Here is a 20533-nt window from a genome sequence, read left to right on the forward strand (position 1 = left end):
AACAGTCTGGAGAACTCTCAGAAGGCTAGAAATGGACCTACCCTACGACCCTGCAATTCCCCTCCTGGGGATATATCCTAAGGAACCCAACACATCCATCCAAAAAGATCTGTGTACACATATGTTCTTGGCAGCACAATTTGTAATAGCCAAAACCTGGAAGCAACCCAGGTGTCCAACAACAGATGAGTTGCTGAGCAAGTTGTGGTATATATACACAATGGAATACTACTCAGCTGTAAAAAATGGTGACTTCACCGTTTTCAGCTGATCTTGGATGGACCTTGAAAAAATCATGTTGAGTGAAATAAGTCAGAAACAGAAGGATGAATATGGGATGATCTCACTCTCAGGCTGAAGTTGAAAAACAAGATTAGAAAAGAAAACACAAGTTGAACCTGAAATGGAATTGGAGTATTACACCAAAGTAAAAGACTCTGGAGTGGGTGGGTGGGTGGGTGGGGAGAATGCAGGTCCATGAAAAATGATGAATGAAATAATGGGGGTTCTATTGTTAAATGGGAATCTGGGGAATGTTATGCATGTAAAAAAAAAAAGAAGTAGAAACGCAAAGCAGAAATTGACTGAGTTTGGAGTATGGCACCAAAGTAAGAAAGCAGAAGTACACTAGAGTTTGCAGTGAGTACCTCCCTAATACTTCCTCTCCACTTTTCCAAGCTTTGGGTCCAGGATTGCTCAACAATTAGTTTGGCTTTGTATGTTAACTCTCTTTTCAGTCACCAGGTTCCAGGTGTCATCAGGATGCCGGCCAGACTTCCCTGGATTGAAGACCCCACCAATGTGTCCTGGAGCTCAGTTTCCCCAGAGACCCACCCTACTAGGGAAAGAGAGAGGCAGACTGGGAGTATGGACCGACCAGTCAATGCCCATGTTCAGCGGGGAAGCAATTACAGAAGCCAGACCTTCCACCTTCTGCAACCCTCAATGACCCTGCGTCCATGCCCCCAGAGGGATAGAGAATAGGAAAGCTATCAGGGGAGGGGGTGGGATATGGAGATTGGGTGGTGGGAATTGTGTGGAGTTGTACCCCTCCTACCCTATGGTTTTGTTAATTAATCCTTTCTTAAATAAAAAAATTAAAAACAAAAAACAGTATCAGAGCAAGGCAACAAAATAGATGAACTCCAGAAAGCAGTAGAGGGCAGAAAGAATAGAATCTATGAGGCTGAAGACAGAATTAGCAAGATTGAGGATGAATTAGAGACAAATAAAAAAGAAGTAAGAGATCTCAAAAAGAGATTAAGAGATGCTGAAAACAACAACAGAGTCCTATGGGATGACTTCAAAAGAAACAATATACGCATTATTGGCTTACCAGAGGAAGAAAGAGAAGGGGAGGAAGAAAGCGTTCTACAGGCCATAATAGCTGAAAATTTCTCTAGTCTAGACAATACCAAAGACATAAAGATTCAAGAAGCTCAGAGCCCTCAAGGCTGCAAGAGAAAAACAAAGAGTCACCTACAAAGGAAAACCCATAAGATTAGCAGCAGACTTCTCCATACAAACACTACAGGCCAGAAGAGAATGGCAAGATATCTATCGAGTGCTCAATGAGAAAGGCTTTCAGCCAAGAATACTATATCCTGCTAGATTGTCATTCAGACTAGATGGAAGCATCAAAACCTTCTCAGACAAGCAACAGTTGAAGGAAGCAACCATCACAAAGCCTGCCCTGAAAGAAGTTCTGAAAAGTCTCCTATAAATAACCAGACCACCACAATTAGGACATATATCAAAACACTCTAAAACTCTACAAGAATGGTGTTAAAATATCTCCAATCTTTGATATCAATAAATGTCAATGGCCTGAATTCACCTATTAAAAGACACAGAGTAGGAAGATGGATCAGAAAACACAACCCAACAATATGTTGTCTACAGGAAACTCACCTAACTCAACAAGACAAACACAGACTTAAAGTGAAAGGATGGAAAACTATCATTCAAGCCAATGGCCCACAAAAAAGGGGAGGAACAGCTATTCTCATATCTGACATGATAGACTTTAAAATACATAAGATTAAAAAAGATAGGAATGGACACTACTTAATGCTCAGAGGATCAGTCAATCAAGAGGACTTAACAATTATTAATATCTATGCACCCAATGAGAAGCCATCTAAATACATCAAACTTCTACTGAAAGAGATACAACAATATACTAACAGTAACACAATCATAGTAGGGGACTTCAACACCCCACTATCTCAACTTGACAGATCATCCAGGAAGAAAATCAGTAAAGACATAAGGGAGCTAAATGAAGAGATAGATAAACTAGAACTATTGGACATTTTCAGAGTCATTCATCCCAAGAAACTGGAATACACATTTTACTCAAATCCACATGGATCATTCTCAAGGATAGACCATATGTTAGGCCACAAAGACAGCATCAGCATATTCAAGAGCACTGAAATCATCCCAAGCATCTTCTCAGACCACAGTGGAATTAAACTAACACTTAACAATCAACAAAAGATTAGTAACAGTGCCAAATGTGGAAGCTCAACAGTACACTTCTAACAACTTCTGGGTCAAAGAGGAAATCAAGGAAGAAATCAAAATGTTTCGAGAGTTCAATAAAAATGAAGACACAAGCTATCAAAATATTTGGGACACAGCTAAAGCAGTCCTAAGAGGGAAGTTCATAGCTATACAAGCACACATTAGGAAACAAGAAAAGGCACAAATAAACAGCCTGATTGCATATCTTAAAGACCTAGAAGAAGAACAACAAAGGAATCCTAAAGCAACCAGAAGGACAGAAATTACTAAAGTTAGGGCAGAAATAAATAACATTGAGAATAGGAAAACCATACAAAAGATCAATGAAAGTAAATGTTGGTTCTTCGAAAGAGTGAACAAAATCGACAAACCTTTAGCCAGACTCACAAAACAAAAAAGGGAGAAGACCCAATAAATCGGATAGTAAATGAAAGAGGAGAAATCACAACAGACACTGCAGAAATTCAACATATCATGCGAGGCATCTATGAACAACTATATGCCACCAAGCTAGAGAATCTGGAAGAAATGAATGATTTCCTAGATACCTACCAACTTCCAAAACTAACTAAAGAGGAAGTGGATAACATGAACAGGCCCATCACAGCTAATGAAATTGAAACAGTTATCAAAAATCTTCCCAAAAATAAAAGTCCTGGACCAGATGGTTTTACAAATGAATTCTACAAAACTTTCAAAGAAGAACTAATACCTCTACTTTTAAAAGTCTTCCAGAAGATTGAAGACACTGGAATACTCCCTGCCAGCTTCTATGAAGCCAACATCACCCTGATACCAAAAGCAGACAGGGACACAACCAAAAAAGAAAACTACAGACCAATATCTCTGATGAACATAGATGCGAAAATATTGAACAAAATTCTAGCCAACCGGATACAGCAGTATATCAAAAAAATTGTTCATCATGACCAAGTGGGGTTTATCCCAGACATGCAAGGTTGGTGTAATATACGTAAATCAATCAATGTGATCCACCACATCAACAAAAGCAAGACCAAAAACCACATGGTCATATCAATAGATGCAGAGAAAGCCTTTGACAAAATACAACATCCCTTTATGATCAAAACACTACAAAAAATAGGAATAGATGGAAAATTCCTGAAGATAGTGGAGTCTATATATAGCAAACCTATAGCCAACATCATACTCAATGGTGAAAAACTGGAAGCATTTCCCCTCAGATCAGGTACTAGACAGGGCTGCCCACTATCACCATTACTATTCAACATAGTGTTGGAAGTTCTTGCCATAGCAATCAGGCAGGAGCAAGGAATTAAAGGCATACAGATTGGAAGAGAAGAAGTCAAACTCTCCTTATTTGCAGATGACATGATAGTATACATGGAAAAACCTAAGGAATCCAGCAAGAAGCTTTTGGAAATCATCAGGCAATACAGTAATGTGTCAGGCTATAAAATTAACATTCAAAAGTCAGTGGCATTCCTCTATGCAAACACTAAGTTAGAAGAAATTGAAATCCAGAAATCAGTTCCTTTTTCTATAGCAACAAAAACTATAAAATATCTAGGAGTAAACCTAACCAAAGAAGTGAAAGACTTGTATACTGAAAATTATGAGTCACTACTCAAAGAAATTGAAAAAGACACAAAGAAGTGGAAAGATATTCCATGTTCATGGGTTGGAAGAATTAACATCATCAAAATGAATATATTACCCAGAGCCATCTACAAATTTAATGCTATCCCCATCAAGATCCCAAGCACATTTTTTAGGAGAATAGAAAAAATGCTACAAATGTTTATCTGGAACCAGAAAAGACCTAGAATTGCCAAAACAATCTTGAGAAAAAAGAACAGAACCGGAGGCATCACACTACCAGATCTCAAAGTTTATTATAGGGCCAATGTCATCAAAACTGCTTGGTACTGGAACATGAACAGACACACTGACCAGTGGAATAGAATTGAGAGCCCAGAAATGAGGCCCCACACGTATGGACATCTAATCTTTGACAAAGGGGCTCAGATTATTACATGGGGAAAGCAGAGTCTCTTCAACAAATGGTGTTGGAAACAATGGGTTGAAACATGCAGAAGAATGAAACTGAATCACTGTATTTCACCAAATACAAAAGTAAATTCCAAGTGGATCAAAGACTTGGATGTTAGACCAGAAACTATCAGATACTTAGAGGAAAATATTGGCAGAACTTTTTTTCGCATAAATTTTAAAGACATTTTCAATGAAACGAATCCAATTACAAGGAAGACTAAGGCAAGTATAAACCTATGGGACTACATCAAATTAAAAAGCTTCTTCACAGCAAAAGAAACCACTACCCAAATCAAGAGACCCCTCACAGAATGGGAGAAGATCTTTACATGCCATATATCAGATAAGAGTTTAATAACCAACATATATAAAGAGCTTGCCAGACTCAACAACAAGACAACAAATAACCCCATCCAAAAATGGGGGGATGACTTGGACAGAATATTCACCACAGAAGAGATCCAAAAGGCCGAGAAACACATGAAAAAATGCTCCAAGTCTCTGATTGTCAGAGAAATGCAAATCAAGACAACAATGAGATATCACTTCACTCCTGTGAGAATGTCATACATCAGAAAAGGTAACAGCAGCAAATGCTGGAGAGGATGTGGGGTCAAAGGAACCCTCCTGCACTGCTGTGGGAATGTCATTTGGTCCAACCTCTGTGCAGAACAGTCTGGAGAACTCTCAGAAGGCTAGAAATGGACCTACCCTACGACCCTGCAATTCCCCTCCTGGGGATATATCCTAAGGAACCCAACACATCCATCCAAAAAGATCTGTGTACACATATGTTCTTGGCATCACAATTTGTAATAGCCAAAACCTGGAAGCAACCCAGGTGTCCAACAACAGATGAGTTGCTGAGCAAGTTGTGGTATATATACACAATGGAATACTACTCAGCTGTAAAAAATGGTGACTTCACCGTTTTCAGCCGATCTTGGATGGACCTTGAAAAAATCATGTTGAGTGAAATAAGTCAGAAACAGAAGGATGAATATGGGATGATCTCACTCTCAGGCTGAAGTTGAAAAACAAGATTAGAAAAGAAAACACAAGTTGAACCTGAAATGGAATTGGAGTATTACACCAAAGTAAAAGACTCTGGAGTGGGTGGGTGGGTGGGTGGGGAGAATGCAGGTCCATGAAAAATGATGAATGAAATAATGGGGGTTCTATTGTTAAATGGGAATCTGGGGAATGTTATGCATGTAAAAAAAAAAAAGAAGTAGAAACGCAAAGCAGAAATTGACTGAGTTTGGAGTATGGCACCAAAGTAAGAAAGCAGAAGTACACTAGAGTTTGCAGTGAGTACCTCCCTAATACTTCCTCTCCACTTTTCCAAGCTTTGGGTCCAGGATTGCTCAACAATTAGTTTGGCTTTGTATGTTAACTCTCTTTTCAGTCACCAGGTTCCAGGTGTCATCAGGATGCCGGCCAGACTTCCCTGGATTGAAGACCCCACCAATGTGTCCTGGAGCTCAGTTTCCCCAGAGACCCACCCTACTAGGGAAAGAGAGAGGCAGACTGGGAGTATGGACCGACCAGTCAATGCCCATGTTCAGCGGGGAAGCAATTACAGAAGCCAGACCTTCCACCTTCTGCAACCCTCAATGACCCTGCGTCCATGCCCCCAGAGGGATAGAGAATAGGAAAGCTATCAGGGGAGGGGGTGGGATATGGAGATTGGGTGGTGGGAATTGTGTGGAGTTGTACCCCTCCTACCCTATGGTTTTGTTAATTAATCCTTTCTTAAATAAAAAAATTAAAAACAAAAAACAGTATCAGAGCAAGGCAACAAAATAGATGAACTCCAGAAAGCAGTAGAGGGCAGAAAGAATAGAATCTATGAGGCTGAAGACAGAATTAGCAAGATTGAGGATGAATTAGAGACAAATAAAAAAGAAGTAAGAGATCTCAAAAAGAGATTAAGAGATGCTGAAAACAACAACAGAGTCCTATGGGATGACTTCAAAAGAAACAATATACACATTATTGGCTTACCAGAGGAAGAAAGAGAAGGGGAGGAAGAAAGCGTTCTACAGGCCATAATAGCTGAAAATTTCTCTAGTCTAGACAATACCAAAGACATAAAGATTCAAGAAGCTCAGAGCCCTCAAGGCTGCAAGAGAAAAACAAAGAGTCACCTACAAAGGAAAACCCATAAGATTAGCAGCAGACTTCTCCATACAAACACTACAGGCCAGAAGAGAATGGCAAGATATCTATCGAGTGCTCAATGAGAAAGGCTTTCAGCCAAGAATACTATATCCTGCTAGATTGTCATTCAGACTAGATGGAAGCATCAAAACCTTCTCAGACAAGCAACAGTTGAAGGAAGCAACCATCACAAAGCCTGCCCTGAAAGAAGTTCTGAAAAGTCTCCTATAAATAACCAGACCACCACAATTAGGACATATATCAAAACACTCTAAAACTCTACAAGAATGGTGTTAAAATATCTCCAATCTTTGATATCAATAAATGTCAATGGCCTGAATTCACCTATTAAAAGACACAGAGTAGGAAGATGGATCAGAAAACACAACCCAACAATATGTTGTCTACAGGAAACTCACCTAACTCAACAAGACAAACACAGACTTAAAGTGAAAGGATGGAAAACTATCATTCAAGCCAATGGCCCACAAAAAAGGGGAGGAACAGCTATTCTCATATCTGACATGATAGACTTTAAAATACATAAGATTAAAAAAGATAGGAATGGACACTACTTAATGCTCAGAGGATCAGTCAATCAAGAGGACTTAACAATTATTAATATCTATGCACCCAATGAGAAGCCATCTAAATACATCAAACTTCTACTGAAAGAGCTACAACAATATACTAACAGTAACACAATCATAGTAGGGGACTTCAACACCCCACTATCTCAACTTGACAGATCATCCAGGAAGAAAATCAGTAAAGACATAAGGGAGCTAAATGAAGAGATAGATAAACTAGAACTATTGGACATTTTCAGAGTCATTCATCCCAAGAAACTGGAATACACATTTTACTCAAATCCACATGGATCATTCTCAAGGATAGACCATATGTTAGGCCACAAAGACAGCATCAGCCTATTCAAGAGCACTGAAATCATCCCAAGCATCTTCTCAGACCACAGTGGAATTAAACTAACACGTAACAATCAACAAAAGATTAGTAACAGTGCCAAAATGTGGAAGCTCAACAGTACACTTCTTAACAACTTCTGGGTCAAAGAGGAAATCAAGGAAGAAATCAAAATTTTTCGAGAGTTCAATGAAAATGAAGACACAAGCTATCAAAATATTTGGGACACAGCTAAAGCAGTCCTAAGAGGGAAGTTCATAGCTACACAAGCACACATTAGGAAACAAGAAAAGGCACAAATAAACAGCCTGATTGCACATCTTAAAGACCTAGAAGAAGAACAACAAAGGAATCCTAAAGCAACCAGAAGGACAGAAATTACTAAAGTTAGGGCAGAAATAAATAACATTGAGAATAGGAAAACCATACAAAAGATCAATGAAAGTAAATGTTGGTTCTTCGAAAGAGTGAACAAAATCGACAAACCTTTAGCCAGACTCACAAAACAAAAAAGGGAGAAGACCCAATAAATCGGATAGTAAATGAAAGAGGAGAAATCACAACAGACACTGCAGAAATTCAACATATCATGCGAGGCTTCTATGAACAACTATATGCCACCAAGCTAGAGAACCTGGAAGAAATGAATGATTTCCTAGATACCTACCAACTTCCAAAACTAAGTAAAGAGGAAGTGGATAACATGAACAGGCCCATCACAGCTAATGAAATTGAAACAGTTATCAAAAATCTTCCCAAAAATAAAAGTCCTGGACCAGATGGTTTTACAAATGAATTCTACAAAACTTTCAAAGAAGAACTAATACCTCTACTTTTAAAAGTCTTCCAGAAGATTGAAGACACTGGAATACTCCCTGCCAGCTTCTATGAAGCCAATATCACCCTGATACCAAAAGCAGACAGGGACACAACCAAAAAAGAAAACTACAGACCAATATCTCTGATGAACATAGATGCGAAAATATTGAACAAAATTCTAGCCAACCGGATACAGCAGTATATCAAAAAAATTGTTCATCATGACCAAGTGGGGTTTATCCCAGGCATGCAAGGTTGGTTTAATATACATAAATCAATCAATGTGATCCACCACATCAACAAAAGCAAGACCAAAAACCACATGGTCATATCAATAGATGCAGAGAAAGCCTTTGACAAAATACAACATCCCTTTATGATCAAAGCACTACAAAAAATAGGAATAGATGGAAAATTCCTGGAGATAGTGGAGTCTATAAATAGCAAACCTACAGCCAACATCATACTCAATGGTGAAAAACTGGAAGCATTTCCCCTCAGATCAGGTACTAGACAGGGCTGCCCACTATCACCATTACTATTCAACATAGTGTTGGAAGTTCTTGCCATACCAATCAGGCAAGAGCAAGGAATTAAAGGCATACAGATTGGAAGAGAAGAAGTCAAACTCTCCTTATTTGCAGATGACATGATAGTATACATGGAAAAACCTAAGGAATCCAGCAAGAAGCTTTTGGAAATCATCAGGCAATACAGTAATGTGTCAGGCTATAAAATTAACATTCAAAAGTCAGTGGCATTCCTCTATGCAAACACTAAGTTAGAAGAAATTGAAATCCAGAAATCAGTTCCTTTTTCTATAGCAACAAAAACAATAAAATATCTAGGAATAAACCTAACCAAGGAAGTGAAAGACTTGTATACTGAAAATTATGAGTCACTACTCAAAGAAATTGAAAAAGACACAAAGAAGTGGAAAGATATTCCATGTTCATGGGTTGGTAGAATTAACATCATCAAAATGAATATATTATCCAGAGCCATCTACAAATTTAATGCTATCCCCATCAAGATCCCAAGCACATTTTTTAGGAGAATAGAACAAATGCTACAAATGTTTATTTGGAACCAGAAAAGACCTAGAATTGCCAAAACAATCTTGAGAAAAAAGAACAGAACCGGAGGCATCACACTGCCAGATCTCAAACTGTATTATAGGGCCATTGTCATCAAAACTGCTTGGTACTGGAACATGAACAGACACACTGACCAGTGGAATAGAATTGAGAGCCCAGAAATGAGGCCCCACACCTATGGACATCTAATCTTTGACAAAGGGGCCCAGACTATTACATGGGGGAAGCAGAGTCTCTTCAACAAATGGTGTTGGAAACAATGGGTTGAAACATGCAGAAGAATGAAACTGAATCACTGTATTTCACCAAATACAAAAGTAAATTCCAAGTGGATCAAGGACTTGGATGTTAGACCAGAAACTATCAGATACTTAGAGGAAAATATTGGCAGAACTTTTTTCCGCATAAATTTTAAAGACATTTTCAATGAAACGAATCCAATTACAAGGAAGACTAAGGCAAGTATAAACCTATGGGACTACATCAAATTAAAAAGCTTCTTCACAGCAAAAGAAACCACTACCCAAATCAAGAGATCCCTCACAGAATGGGAGAAGATCTTTACATGCCATACATCAGATAAGAGTTTAATAACCAACATATATAAAGAGCTTGCCAGACTCAACAATAAGACAACAAATAACCCCATCCAAAAATGGGGGGATGACTTGGACAGAATATTCACCACAGAAGAGATCCAAAAGGCCGAGAAACACATGAAAAAATGCTCCAAGTCTCTGATTGTCAGAGAAATGCAAATCAAGACAACAATGAGATATCACTTCACTCCTGTGAGAATGTCACACATCAGAAAAGGTAACAGCAGCAAATGCTGGAGAGGGTGTGGGGTCAAAGGAACCCTCCTGCACTGCTGGTGGGAATGTCAATTGGTCCAACCTCTGTGCAGAACAGTCTGGAGAACTCTCAGAAGGCTAGAAATGGACCTACCCTATGACCCTGCAATTCCCCTTCTGGGGATATATCCTAAGGAACCCAACACATCCATCCAAAAAGATCTGTGTACACATATGTTCTTGGCAGCACAATTTGTAATAGCCAAAACCTGGAAGCAACCCAGGTGTCCAACAACAGATGAGTGGCTGAGTAAGTTGTGGTCTATATACACAATGGAATACTACTCAGCTCTAAAAAATGGTGACTTCACCATTTTTAGCCGATCTTGGATGGACCTTGAAAAAATCATGTTGAGTGAAGTAAGTCAGAAACAGAAGGATGAATACGGGATGATCTCACTCTCAGGCCGAAGTTGAAAAACAAGATTAGAAAAGAAAACACAAGTTGAACCTGAAACGGAATTGGAGTATTACACCAAAGTAAAAGACTCTGGAGTGGGTGGGTGGGTGGGGAGAATACAGGTCCATGAAAAGTGATGAATGAAATAGTGGGGGTTGTATTGTTAAATGGGAATCTGGGGAATGTTATGCATGTAAAAAAAAAAAAGTAGTAGAAACGCAAAGCAGAAATTGACTGAGTTTGGAGTATGGCACCAAAGTAAGAAAGCAGAAGTACACTAGAGTTTGCAGTGAGTACCTCCCTAATACTTCCTCTCCACTTTTCCAAGCTTTGGGTCCATGATTGCTCAACAATTTGTTTGGCTTTGTATGTTAACTCTCTTTTCAGTCACCAGGTTCCAGGTGTCATCAGGATGCCGGCCAGACTTCCCTGGATTGAAGACCCCACCAATATGTCCTGGAGCTCAGCTTCCCCAGAGACCCACCCTACTAGGGAAAGAGAGAGGCAGACTGGGAGTATGGGCTGACCTGTCAACGCCCATGTTCAGCGGGGAAGCAATTACAGAAGCCAGACCTTCTACCTTCTGCAACCCACAATGACCCTGGGTCCATGCTCCCAGAGGGATAGAGAATGGGAAAGCTATGGGGGAAGGGGTTGGGATATGGAGATTGGGAGGTGGGAATTGTGTGGAGTTGTACCCCTCCTACCCTATGGTTTTGTTAATTAACCCTTTCTTAAATAAAAAAAAATTTTTTTTAAAAATGGGGCCATTTTCAATTAAATGAAAACAGATGGTTGTAGTGTAAAGGAAATAATGAGAGCACGCTGATTGGCACAGAAGTGAACATTGTTTAGGTATGTAAACTATGATTCTTGCTCTGGTGTTAATGAAAAAAAGAGATACAGAGAGAAAGATAAATGGAGAGAGAGAGACCAGAGTAATACTCAACCCTGGCTTATGGTAGTGCAGGTGATTAAACCTGGGTCAGAAAAAAAAAAAAAGGAAGGAAAAAGTAAAAGGAGCAGTGAATTTGTTGTGCAGGAACCAAGCCCCAGTGATAGCTCTGGTGGCAATAAAATAAACAAATAGTTTAATATCCCAATGTAGTATCCCAAACTTGAAAGAGATTCAGATTCTTTGTAACAGATGAGTGAGTGACTAATAAAGATGTGGTATATATACACTATGGAATACTACTTAGCCATTTGAATGATGATGTCATCTCCTTTGGCTCATTTTGGATGGAGCTTAAAGGGATCCTATTAAGTGGGATAAACCAAAAAAGAGAAAGATAGTTCTACTTTTAGGTGGAACTAAAAAGACAAAGATAGGAAGGGAAATCACAAAGTGAAACTTGGATTGGATGTGGTGTATTGCATTAAAGCAAAGGACTCTGGGGAAGGTGGGGAGTGGATGGGATGGAGGGGTGTTGGAATCTTGGTTGGGGGTGAGAGTGCTCTGTAGGCATCTCTCACGGGGAGATGAGGAATTGTACTCATGTACCAACAACTGTGCTATAGACCATTAATCTCCCCATAACATGGTAAAAATATTGTGTATTAGTTATTTGATGTGGTGCAGGGCCTCACACATGTGTGATAATACCACCCAGTCATCTTTCTTGAGTTAATTTAATCATTCTTTTATTTCTAGGCAAGTAGAGATGGGGGGGAGGAAGGGAGAGAGAGAGAGAGAAAGAGAGAGAGAGAGAGAGAGAGAGAGAGAGAGAGAGAGAGAGAGAGAACACTGCTCCACTAACTGTGAAACTCCCTTGGTGTCATCTATGATGATCCCATATGGTGCTAGGACTTGAACTCAAGGCCTTACATATGGTAAGGTGAATTATTTCCTCTCCCTAAAACAATTTTTAGATGACATTTGCAAGGAAGGATATCAATCAGTTTAAATTTAAAACAGAATTTCTCTTTCTTTCTCTCTCTCTCTCTCTCTCCAGTGCACTGCCCAGATTGAACCTGGGACTTCAGAGTCTCAGGCATAAGAGTCTCTTTCCATAACCATTATGCTATCTACCAACCAAAACAAATAATTTCAATGTGTATGTGTATGTGTATGTGTATGTGTGTGTGTTACATGAATCTATGTTTGGGTTGACATTCAAAGATGAATAAATATCATGATTACCAGAGGTTGAGGTTTGGTGGTGGGTGAAATGGGTAAACACAGTTGAAACTACAAACATTCAGAAGTAAAATGAAGAGGTCAAAGGGTGTGTTGTACACCATGTGCAGTATAAATGATATTGTACGTTGAAACTATAAAAAAAGGAAAAAATGACTGCTAGGAGTACTGAGTACCCAGCAATAACTCTAGTGACAGAAGGAAAAAAACAAAAAGTCTAGGGGGTGGGGAAGGAAGGAAAGAAGGAAGGGGAAGAAAAGGAGGAAGGAAGGAATATGATAAAATAAGATAAAACTGTATAGTATATTGAAAGTTGCTAGGACAGTAGATTGAAAACAAACTTATTTATTTATTTATTGGGTCCAGGCAGAAAGAAAGGAAGAGGGAAGGGGAAGATACAGAGGGAGAGAGGAAGACACCCCGTAGCCTTGCTTCACTGTTCATGAAGCTTCCCTCCTGCAGGTGGGAGCTGAGGGCTTGAATCTAGGTCCTTGCACAGTGTAGCGTGTGCCCTCAACCAGGTATGCCACCACCCAGCCCTCAGATAGTAGATTTAAAAAAATTTTTTTTAAATTTATTTTCCCTTTTGTTGCCCTTGTTGTTTAACATAGTTGTGGTTATTGTCATCATTGTTGGATAGGACAGAGAGAAATGGAGACAGGAGCAGAAGACAGAGAGGGGGAGAGAAAGACAGACACCTGCAGACCTGCTTCACCGCTTGTGAAACGACTCCCCTGCAGGTAGGGAGCTGGGGACTCGAACCGGGATCCTTATGCCGGTCCTTGCTTTGCGCCATGTGCGCTTAACCCACTGTGCCACCACCCGACTTCCCAGATAGTAGATTTTAAAAGTTCTCACCAAGAGAAAAAAGTGTATGTATGGTGATAGATGTTTACTAGACTTATAGCAATAATTTCATAATAATATAATTACCAAATTCTTATGTTGAATATTTGAAATGTAAGGCAATATATCAGTTATAGATCAATAAAAATCAATGCAATTCATTATTCTAAAAGAACAAAGGAAAAAATATAGTTATTTCAAAGGATGCAAAAAGCACATATGATAAATATACTTAAAGTGATTAAAAGCACCCTTTAAAACACATCCACTATGAGCACATGGCCCTTGATTGGGAATGAGTTATGGATGTCCAGTATCACTACTTGTTCTTAATATTTGCTGGAGGGTCTAGGTAATGCAATTTATAAATCAAGCTTGTATCCTACAATCCAGCATAACTAGTTTATTAGTGCTAATTGTTATTTGTGAAATCCTAGGATCATTTTTTTATGTATTTGATTTACTTATTGGATAGATACAGACAGAAATTAAGAGGGAAGTGAAAGATAGGGATAGAAACAGAGAGATACTTGCAGTCCTGCTTCACAACTTGTGAAGCTTTCCCCCTGCAGGTGGGGAACTAGGAAATGAACATAGGTCCTTGTGCATTGTAACATGTGAGCTGTATCAGGGGAGTTACTGCCTGATGATCTCTTTCTTCCTCCCTCCCTCCTTTTTTCCTTTTTTCTCCCCCCCCCCCCGCCCTTTTCTTTAAAAAGAAAATTGTTACCAGGGTTATTGCTGGGGACTCGGCTCTCGGAAGCCATTTTTTCTTTCTTTCTTCTTCTTTTTTTTTTTCCATTGCATTTTATTTGATAGGACAGAGAGAAATTGAGAAGGGAGAGGGAGATAGAGAGGAAGAGAGAAAGATAGACACATGCAACACTTGTGAAGCATTCCCCTTGCAGGTGGGGATCGGGGGCTGGAACTGGAGCCTTTGAGCATGGTAATGTGGGCTTACCGGAGCATTGCTGCCCAGCTTTCTTTCTCTCTTCTTTTTTTCTTTTCTTTTCTTCTCTTTTCTTTCTCCTTTCCTTTCCTTTCCTTTCCTTTCCTTTCCTTTCCTTTCCTTTCCTTTCCTTTCCTTTCCTTTCCTTTCCTTTCCTTTCCCTTCCCTCCCCTCCCCTCCCCTCCCCTCCCCTCCCTTCTCCTCCCCTCTCCTCCCCTTCTTTTCCCTTCCCTTCCCTTCCCTTCCCTTCCCTTCCCTTCCCTTCCCTTCCCTTCCCTTCCCTTCCCTTCCCTTCCCTTCCCTTCCCTTCCCTTCCCTTTCCTTTCCTTTCCTTTTCTTTCTTTTCCTTTCCTTTCCTTCTTTCCTCCCTTCCTCTCCCTCCTTTCCTTCCTTCCTTCCTTCCATCCTTTCTCCTTTCTTTTCCTCTCTCTCTCTTTTAATTTATTTTTTATTTAAGAAAGGATTAATTAACAAAACCATAGGGTAGGAGGGGTACAACTCCACACAATTCTCACCACCCAATCTCCATAACCCACCCCCTCCCCTGATAGCTTTCCCATTCTATATCCCTCTGGGAGCATGGACCCAGGGTCGTTTTGGGTTGCAGAAGGTGGAAGGTCTGGCTTCTGTAATTGCTTCCCTTCTGAACATGGGCATTGACTGGTCAGTCCATACTCCCAGTCTGCCTCTCTCTTTCCCTAGTAGGGTGGGTCTCTGGGGAAGCCGAGCTCCAGGACACATTGGTGGGATCTTCAGTCCAGGGAAGCCTGGCCGGCATCCTGATGGCATCTGGAACCTGGTGGCTGAAAAGAGAGTTAACATACAAAGCCAAACAAATTGTTGAGCAATCATGGACCCAAAGCTTGGAATAGTGGAGAGGAAGTGTTGGGGGGGTGGGTACTCACTGCAAACTCTAGTGTACTTCTGCTTTCAGGTATATATTTTGCACTAGTTTATGGATACATATGAACATATGCTCTGTCTCACAGAACCTGGTGTATATCTAGGTTTTGGGACTTTGTTAGAAAGTGAACCACCTGGGATGGAATTAGAGAATACTATGAAAGGAAAGGTCTCACCCGAGTAATGAAGCTGAAGGGTTGTCATTCCACACGTGAAGTCTCTGGACACAGTCTGAACTGAAGCATGTTGAGGTGGCAATCGTTGCGTTGATTAGGTTGCGATCTGCAGATGCAATATTATTTGCTATGGATTGGGAGAGGCATGCGGGAAAATGGGCCCTATCCTAAGGTTCCAGGACTGGGGGAAGTAGAGGCTCTATAGTGGAGATGTGAGGTTCCTGCTGTCTTAGGGTTCAAAAAGACAATGGATAGTTAATGTTATCATCACATTATTTGGTAATTGGGTTAACTTTGAAAAGTCCTTTTGTCAGGGTTTGCTGTACAGTACCCAGTATCTTGTATGTAGCTGTGCCATGTCTCTTTCTTTCTTTCTACCAGAGCACTGCTCAGCTTTAGCTTATGGTGGTGTGCAGGATCAAACCTGTGGTTTTGGAGCCTCAGGCATGAAAGACTTTTTGCATAATTATTATACACTTCCCTACAAACCCATATCAAGTGAAAATGTTGTTTTAAGAACCAGGAAGCCAAACATCCACCCTCACCCTCAACCCAGGGTTTTACTTTGGTGCCCTACTCCAAATTCAGCCAAATCCTGCTTTGAGTTTCTCTTTCTGTTCTTCTTTCTCAACTTCTGTTTATGAGTGGGATCATCCCATACTTGTCTTTATCTTTCTGACTTAGCTCACTTAACATAATTCTTTCTAGCTCCATCCAAGATGGGTCAGAGAAGGTGAGTTCATTGTTCTTAACAGCTGCATAGTATTCCATTGTGTATATATACCACAGCTTTCTCAGCCACTCATCTGGTGTTGGGCACCTGGGTTGCTTCCAGGTTTTAGCTATTAAGAATCATACTGCTATGAACATAGGTGTACACATATCTTTTTGGTTGGGTGTTATGGAGTCCTTGGAGTATATCCCTAGGAGAGGACTTACTGGGTCATATGGAAGGTCCATGTTCTCCAGACTGTTCTCCACAGGGGTTGGGCCAATTTGCAGTCAACAATATTTATACACCTTTCCCATATTTGGGAGCTACTCTCTTCCCTGATCCAGCTTTCTGGTTCTTTTTTTCCAGCCATGACATCATCTCCCCAGACAATAGCTTGGATCCACCTGCATATCAGATTTCAGGCTCAGGGGGAAAAAAAATGTATAGCCACAGGGCATTTGGAATATAATTGAAATATGCCGACTAGCTATCTACAAAACGAAGACCCCCCCCAACTCTTCATATGAACTTTTTCAGCCTTTAGGTTCATGATTAGTTTACAATTGGTTTGGCTTTATATATTAACTCTCTTTTCATCCACCAGTTTCCAGATGCTACCATGATGCCAACTGGACTTCCCTGGACAGACAACCCCACCAATGTGTCCTGGAGCTCCAATTTCCCAGAACCACGCCCCACTAGGGAAAGAGAGTGGCAGGCTGGGAGTATGGATCTGCCTGTCAACGCCCATGTTTAGCTGGGAAGCAATTACAGAAGCCAGTTCTTCCACCTTCTGCACTCCATAATGACCCTGGGTCCATACTCCCAGAGGGATAAAGAATAGAAAAGCTATTGGGGGAGGGGATGAGATATGGAGGTCTGGTGGTGGGAATTGTGTGGAGTTATACCCCTCTTATCCTATGGTTTTGTTAGTGTTTCCTTTTTATACATAATAATAATAAAAAAGAACCAGGAAATAGCTCACCTGGTTGAGCATGCACTTTGCTGCATGGTAGGCCCTGGGTGTGAGCCCCAGCATGATGTGGGAGCAGCATGAGTGGCAGTGGGGTAGCCTGATCAATGGTGGAATGGTGCTATTGTTTCTTTCCTCTCTCTCCCTCTCCCACTCTATATTCTTTCTCAAAAATTTAGAATATAATGTTGAGTGGTGGAGGTCACACACAGGTATTGTGCATAATATCAAGAAACAGTACTTTTTCTTGTACAATTTGTTTGCCTTCTGGGGGTATGGATTGACCTGCCAACACCCATATCCAGTGGAGAAACAATTACAGAAATCAGAACTCTTACCTTTTGCACCCTAAAAAGAATTTTGGTCCATACTCTCAGAGGGAGAAGGAAGTTTCCAATAGAGGGAATGGGATACAGAACTCTGGTGGTGGGAATTGTATGGAAACACATCTCTATTATAATTATAGGCTTTATAATCTTTTTTTTAAAAAAGATTTTGTTTATTTATTAATGAGAAAGGAGAAGAGAGATAAAGAACCAGATATCACTCTGGTACATATGCTGCTGGGGATTGAACTCAGGACCTCATGCTTGAGCATCCAGTGCTTTATTCACTGCACCATCTCCCTGATCACACCCTTATAATCTTATAAATAAATATTAAATCACTAATAAAAAACAAAAATATATATTTTTTGCCTAGTTGCCTAGAAACTGCCATTTAGCAAGAGATAAGAAGGTGTAAAGTTTGTAAAGGAAGAAATAAAATGGTCATACAAAAGTCAATAAAATCTTTGCATACTAACAATAAACAAACATATAAAAGCTAGAATAAATCTAATGAAAAATATGCAAGAATATGCTTTTGAAAATCTTGAAACAATTCTAAGAAAATTTGTAAGAGACTTAAAAAAAATGGAGGGACATATATGTTAATAGACTGAAAATCCTGTATTGTGCAGATGTCAAATTCTCCCAAACAGGGAATACAATTAAATTCTAGCACCTTTTTTTTTTTTTTTTGTAGAAATTGACAAGATAATTCTAGAGTGTTTATGGAAACATAATGACCTTTCTACTGGGGTCACCTTGTGGATCCAGTTAAAGACAATCCAAGGACTGAGAGAAGGTATGTGGGGAGTGTGTGTGTGTGTGTGTGTGTGTGTCCATGCACTCATATGCACCATGTTTGTAGGTATGATCAGCCCAATATATTTTGTTCCTCCCCAGCAGAGCAGAGAACCCGGCAATCTTTTTTTTTTTTTAAAGACATACTATTTATTTATGATAGTGTCAGAGAGTAGAGAAGGAGAGGGAGAGAGAGAAGAAAAGAGGGAGAGATAGAGATAGATAGATAGATAGATAGATAGATAGGGAATGAGAAAGATGGGGGCCGGGCTCAAAGCTGGGTCATACATATGACAAAGCAGCATATTATCCAAGTAAGCTACTTTACTGGCCCATATGCCAGTTTTCTGTCATTGTGATTTTTTTCACTGTGAGTCAGACACCAGCCAACTTTTGTCCTACAAAGGCAACACTTACCAACTTTTCCAAGTGATTCTGGGAAGGCCACTGGGTGTGGTTGGCACACCCAGTGCCAACTCCAGAAATAGAAACAGTTCCTAATTAATTAATTAATTAATTATCACCAAAGCAGTGTTCAGCTCTGGCTTATGATGGTGTGGGGGACTGAACCTGGGTCTTAAGAACCTCAGGTATGAGTATTTCTGTGTAAGCACTATGTTTTCTCCTCTGTCCAACAGCTCCATTTTAGCAAGCTGCTATACAGACCTATAGAGAGCTTCTATGATGTGTGTGCTATGTTGCTATTTGAAGTTACTCGAGTGTGAATACAATTTAAAATGTATATGTGGAAATAATCCAGAAGAAGGATGAGTACCAGATAATCATACTCATAGGTGGGGTTTAAGAAATAAAGCATAGAGGGGGAGGCAGGTGGGCAGTGGCACACTGGGTTAAGCACACAGATTACAAAGTGCAGGACCTGCTCAAGGATCTGGGTTCGAGCTCCTATTTCTTCACCTACAGAAGGGTTGCTTCACAAGTGGTGAAGCAAGTCTGCAGGTGTCTGTCTTCCCCTCTTCTCTCACTTTGTCTCTGTCCTATCCAACAACAATAACAATCACAACAACAATGGAAAAAAGATGGCTGCCAGGAGCAGTGGATTCGTAGTTCTGGCACCAAGCTCCAGCAATAACCCTGGAGAGAAAAAAAAAAAAAAGGAAAGGAAAGGAAAAAAGAAAAGAAACAAAACAAGGAATAATGCAGGATGAAATCTCCATAGACTGTGTGTTGTTGTCCCGAGGGAAGGATGGTCCAGAGGGAGGGGTGGGTTGTGTGGAGGTTAGAGGGGGCTGGGGACCCAGAGCCCTACAGTAGAGGAAGACAATGTGTGGGTGGAGGTGGAGATGTGGTGATGCCTACCTCAGGGAGATGTGTAAATGACTTCCATGAGATCAACTCGTGTAAGCCAACATTTCCTCAACCAAGCGATGAAAAAAAGGACAAAGTGTATGTGAAATAATGAGAAAGGCAAACACAAGATATTCTGCCCATATGAAAGTTTATATTTCTCTATTCCCAGCTATTAGAAGTGAAGCCAAGGAAGTGCAAGCTGAATGTAATATCCACTACTTTCTTTTGCTGAAGTTGTTTTGCTGCTTAAGAAGAGGGATGCTACAGATGTACAGTCTGGTTCCAGCAGTAAAGTAACGATGTATCAGAGCTTCAAGTTCAACAGAATTTGGGGGAAAACACAGACTGCTTGTTAAGTAACAGTCAACTGTTCACTCTCTTGAGTATAACTTCACTGGGAGTTGAGGCTGGTTTGTGGGAACTTCTATGTCAATGGATTTTATACAGCACTTGCCACAACACTAACTATGGCAGAATTGCCAGAGTTTATAAAGAAAAACTCTCAGCCCTCATGGGCTATGCTTTGGCACATGGTTCCCCTGGTGGAAGTGAGAACCCCAGGATCTGTTT

At 40.2% G+C, this 20533-nt stretch overlaps 1 protein-coding gene across 2 annotated transcripts in view; it reads left to right on the forward strand.

Annotated features, from left to right (window-relative positions):
• Positions 1-20260, forward strand: part of SHLD2 (shieldin complex subunit 2) — a 195647-nt gene extending 175387 nt beyond the window's left edge. For both annotated transcript variants that reach the window (XM_060190981.1, XM_060190989.1), the window contains 2 exons: positions 18552-18653; positions 20133-20260. In XM_060190981.1, coding sequence (XP_060046964.1) covers positions 18552-18653; positions 20133-20260 — 230 coding nt within the window. The remainder of the gene's footprint in view (positions 1-18551; positions 18654-20132) is intronic.
• Positions 20261-20533: the final 273 nt, after the last annotated feature.

Source organism: Erinaceus europaeus, chromosome 1 (assembly GCF_950295315.1).
Source record: "Erinaceus europaeus chromosome 1, mEriEur2.1, whole genome shotgun sequence".
Classification (NCBI taxonomy): domain Eukaryota; kingdom Metazoa; phylum Chordata; class Mammalia; order Eulipotyphla; family Erinaceidae; genus Erinaceus; species Erinaceus europaeus.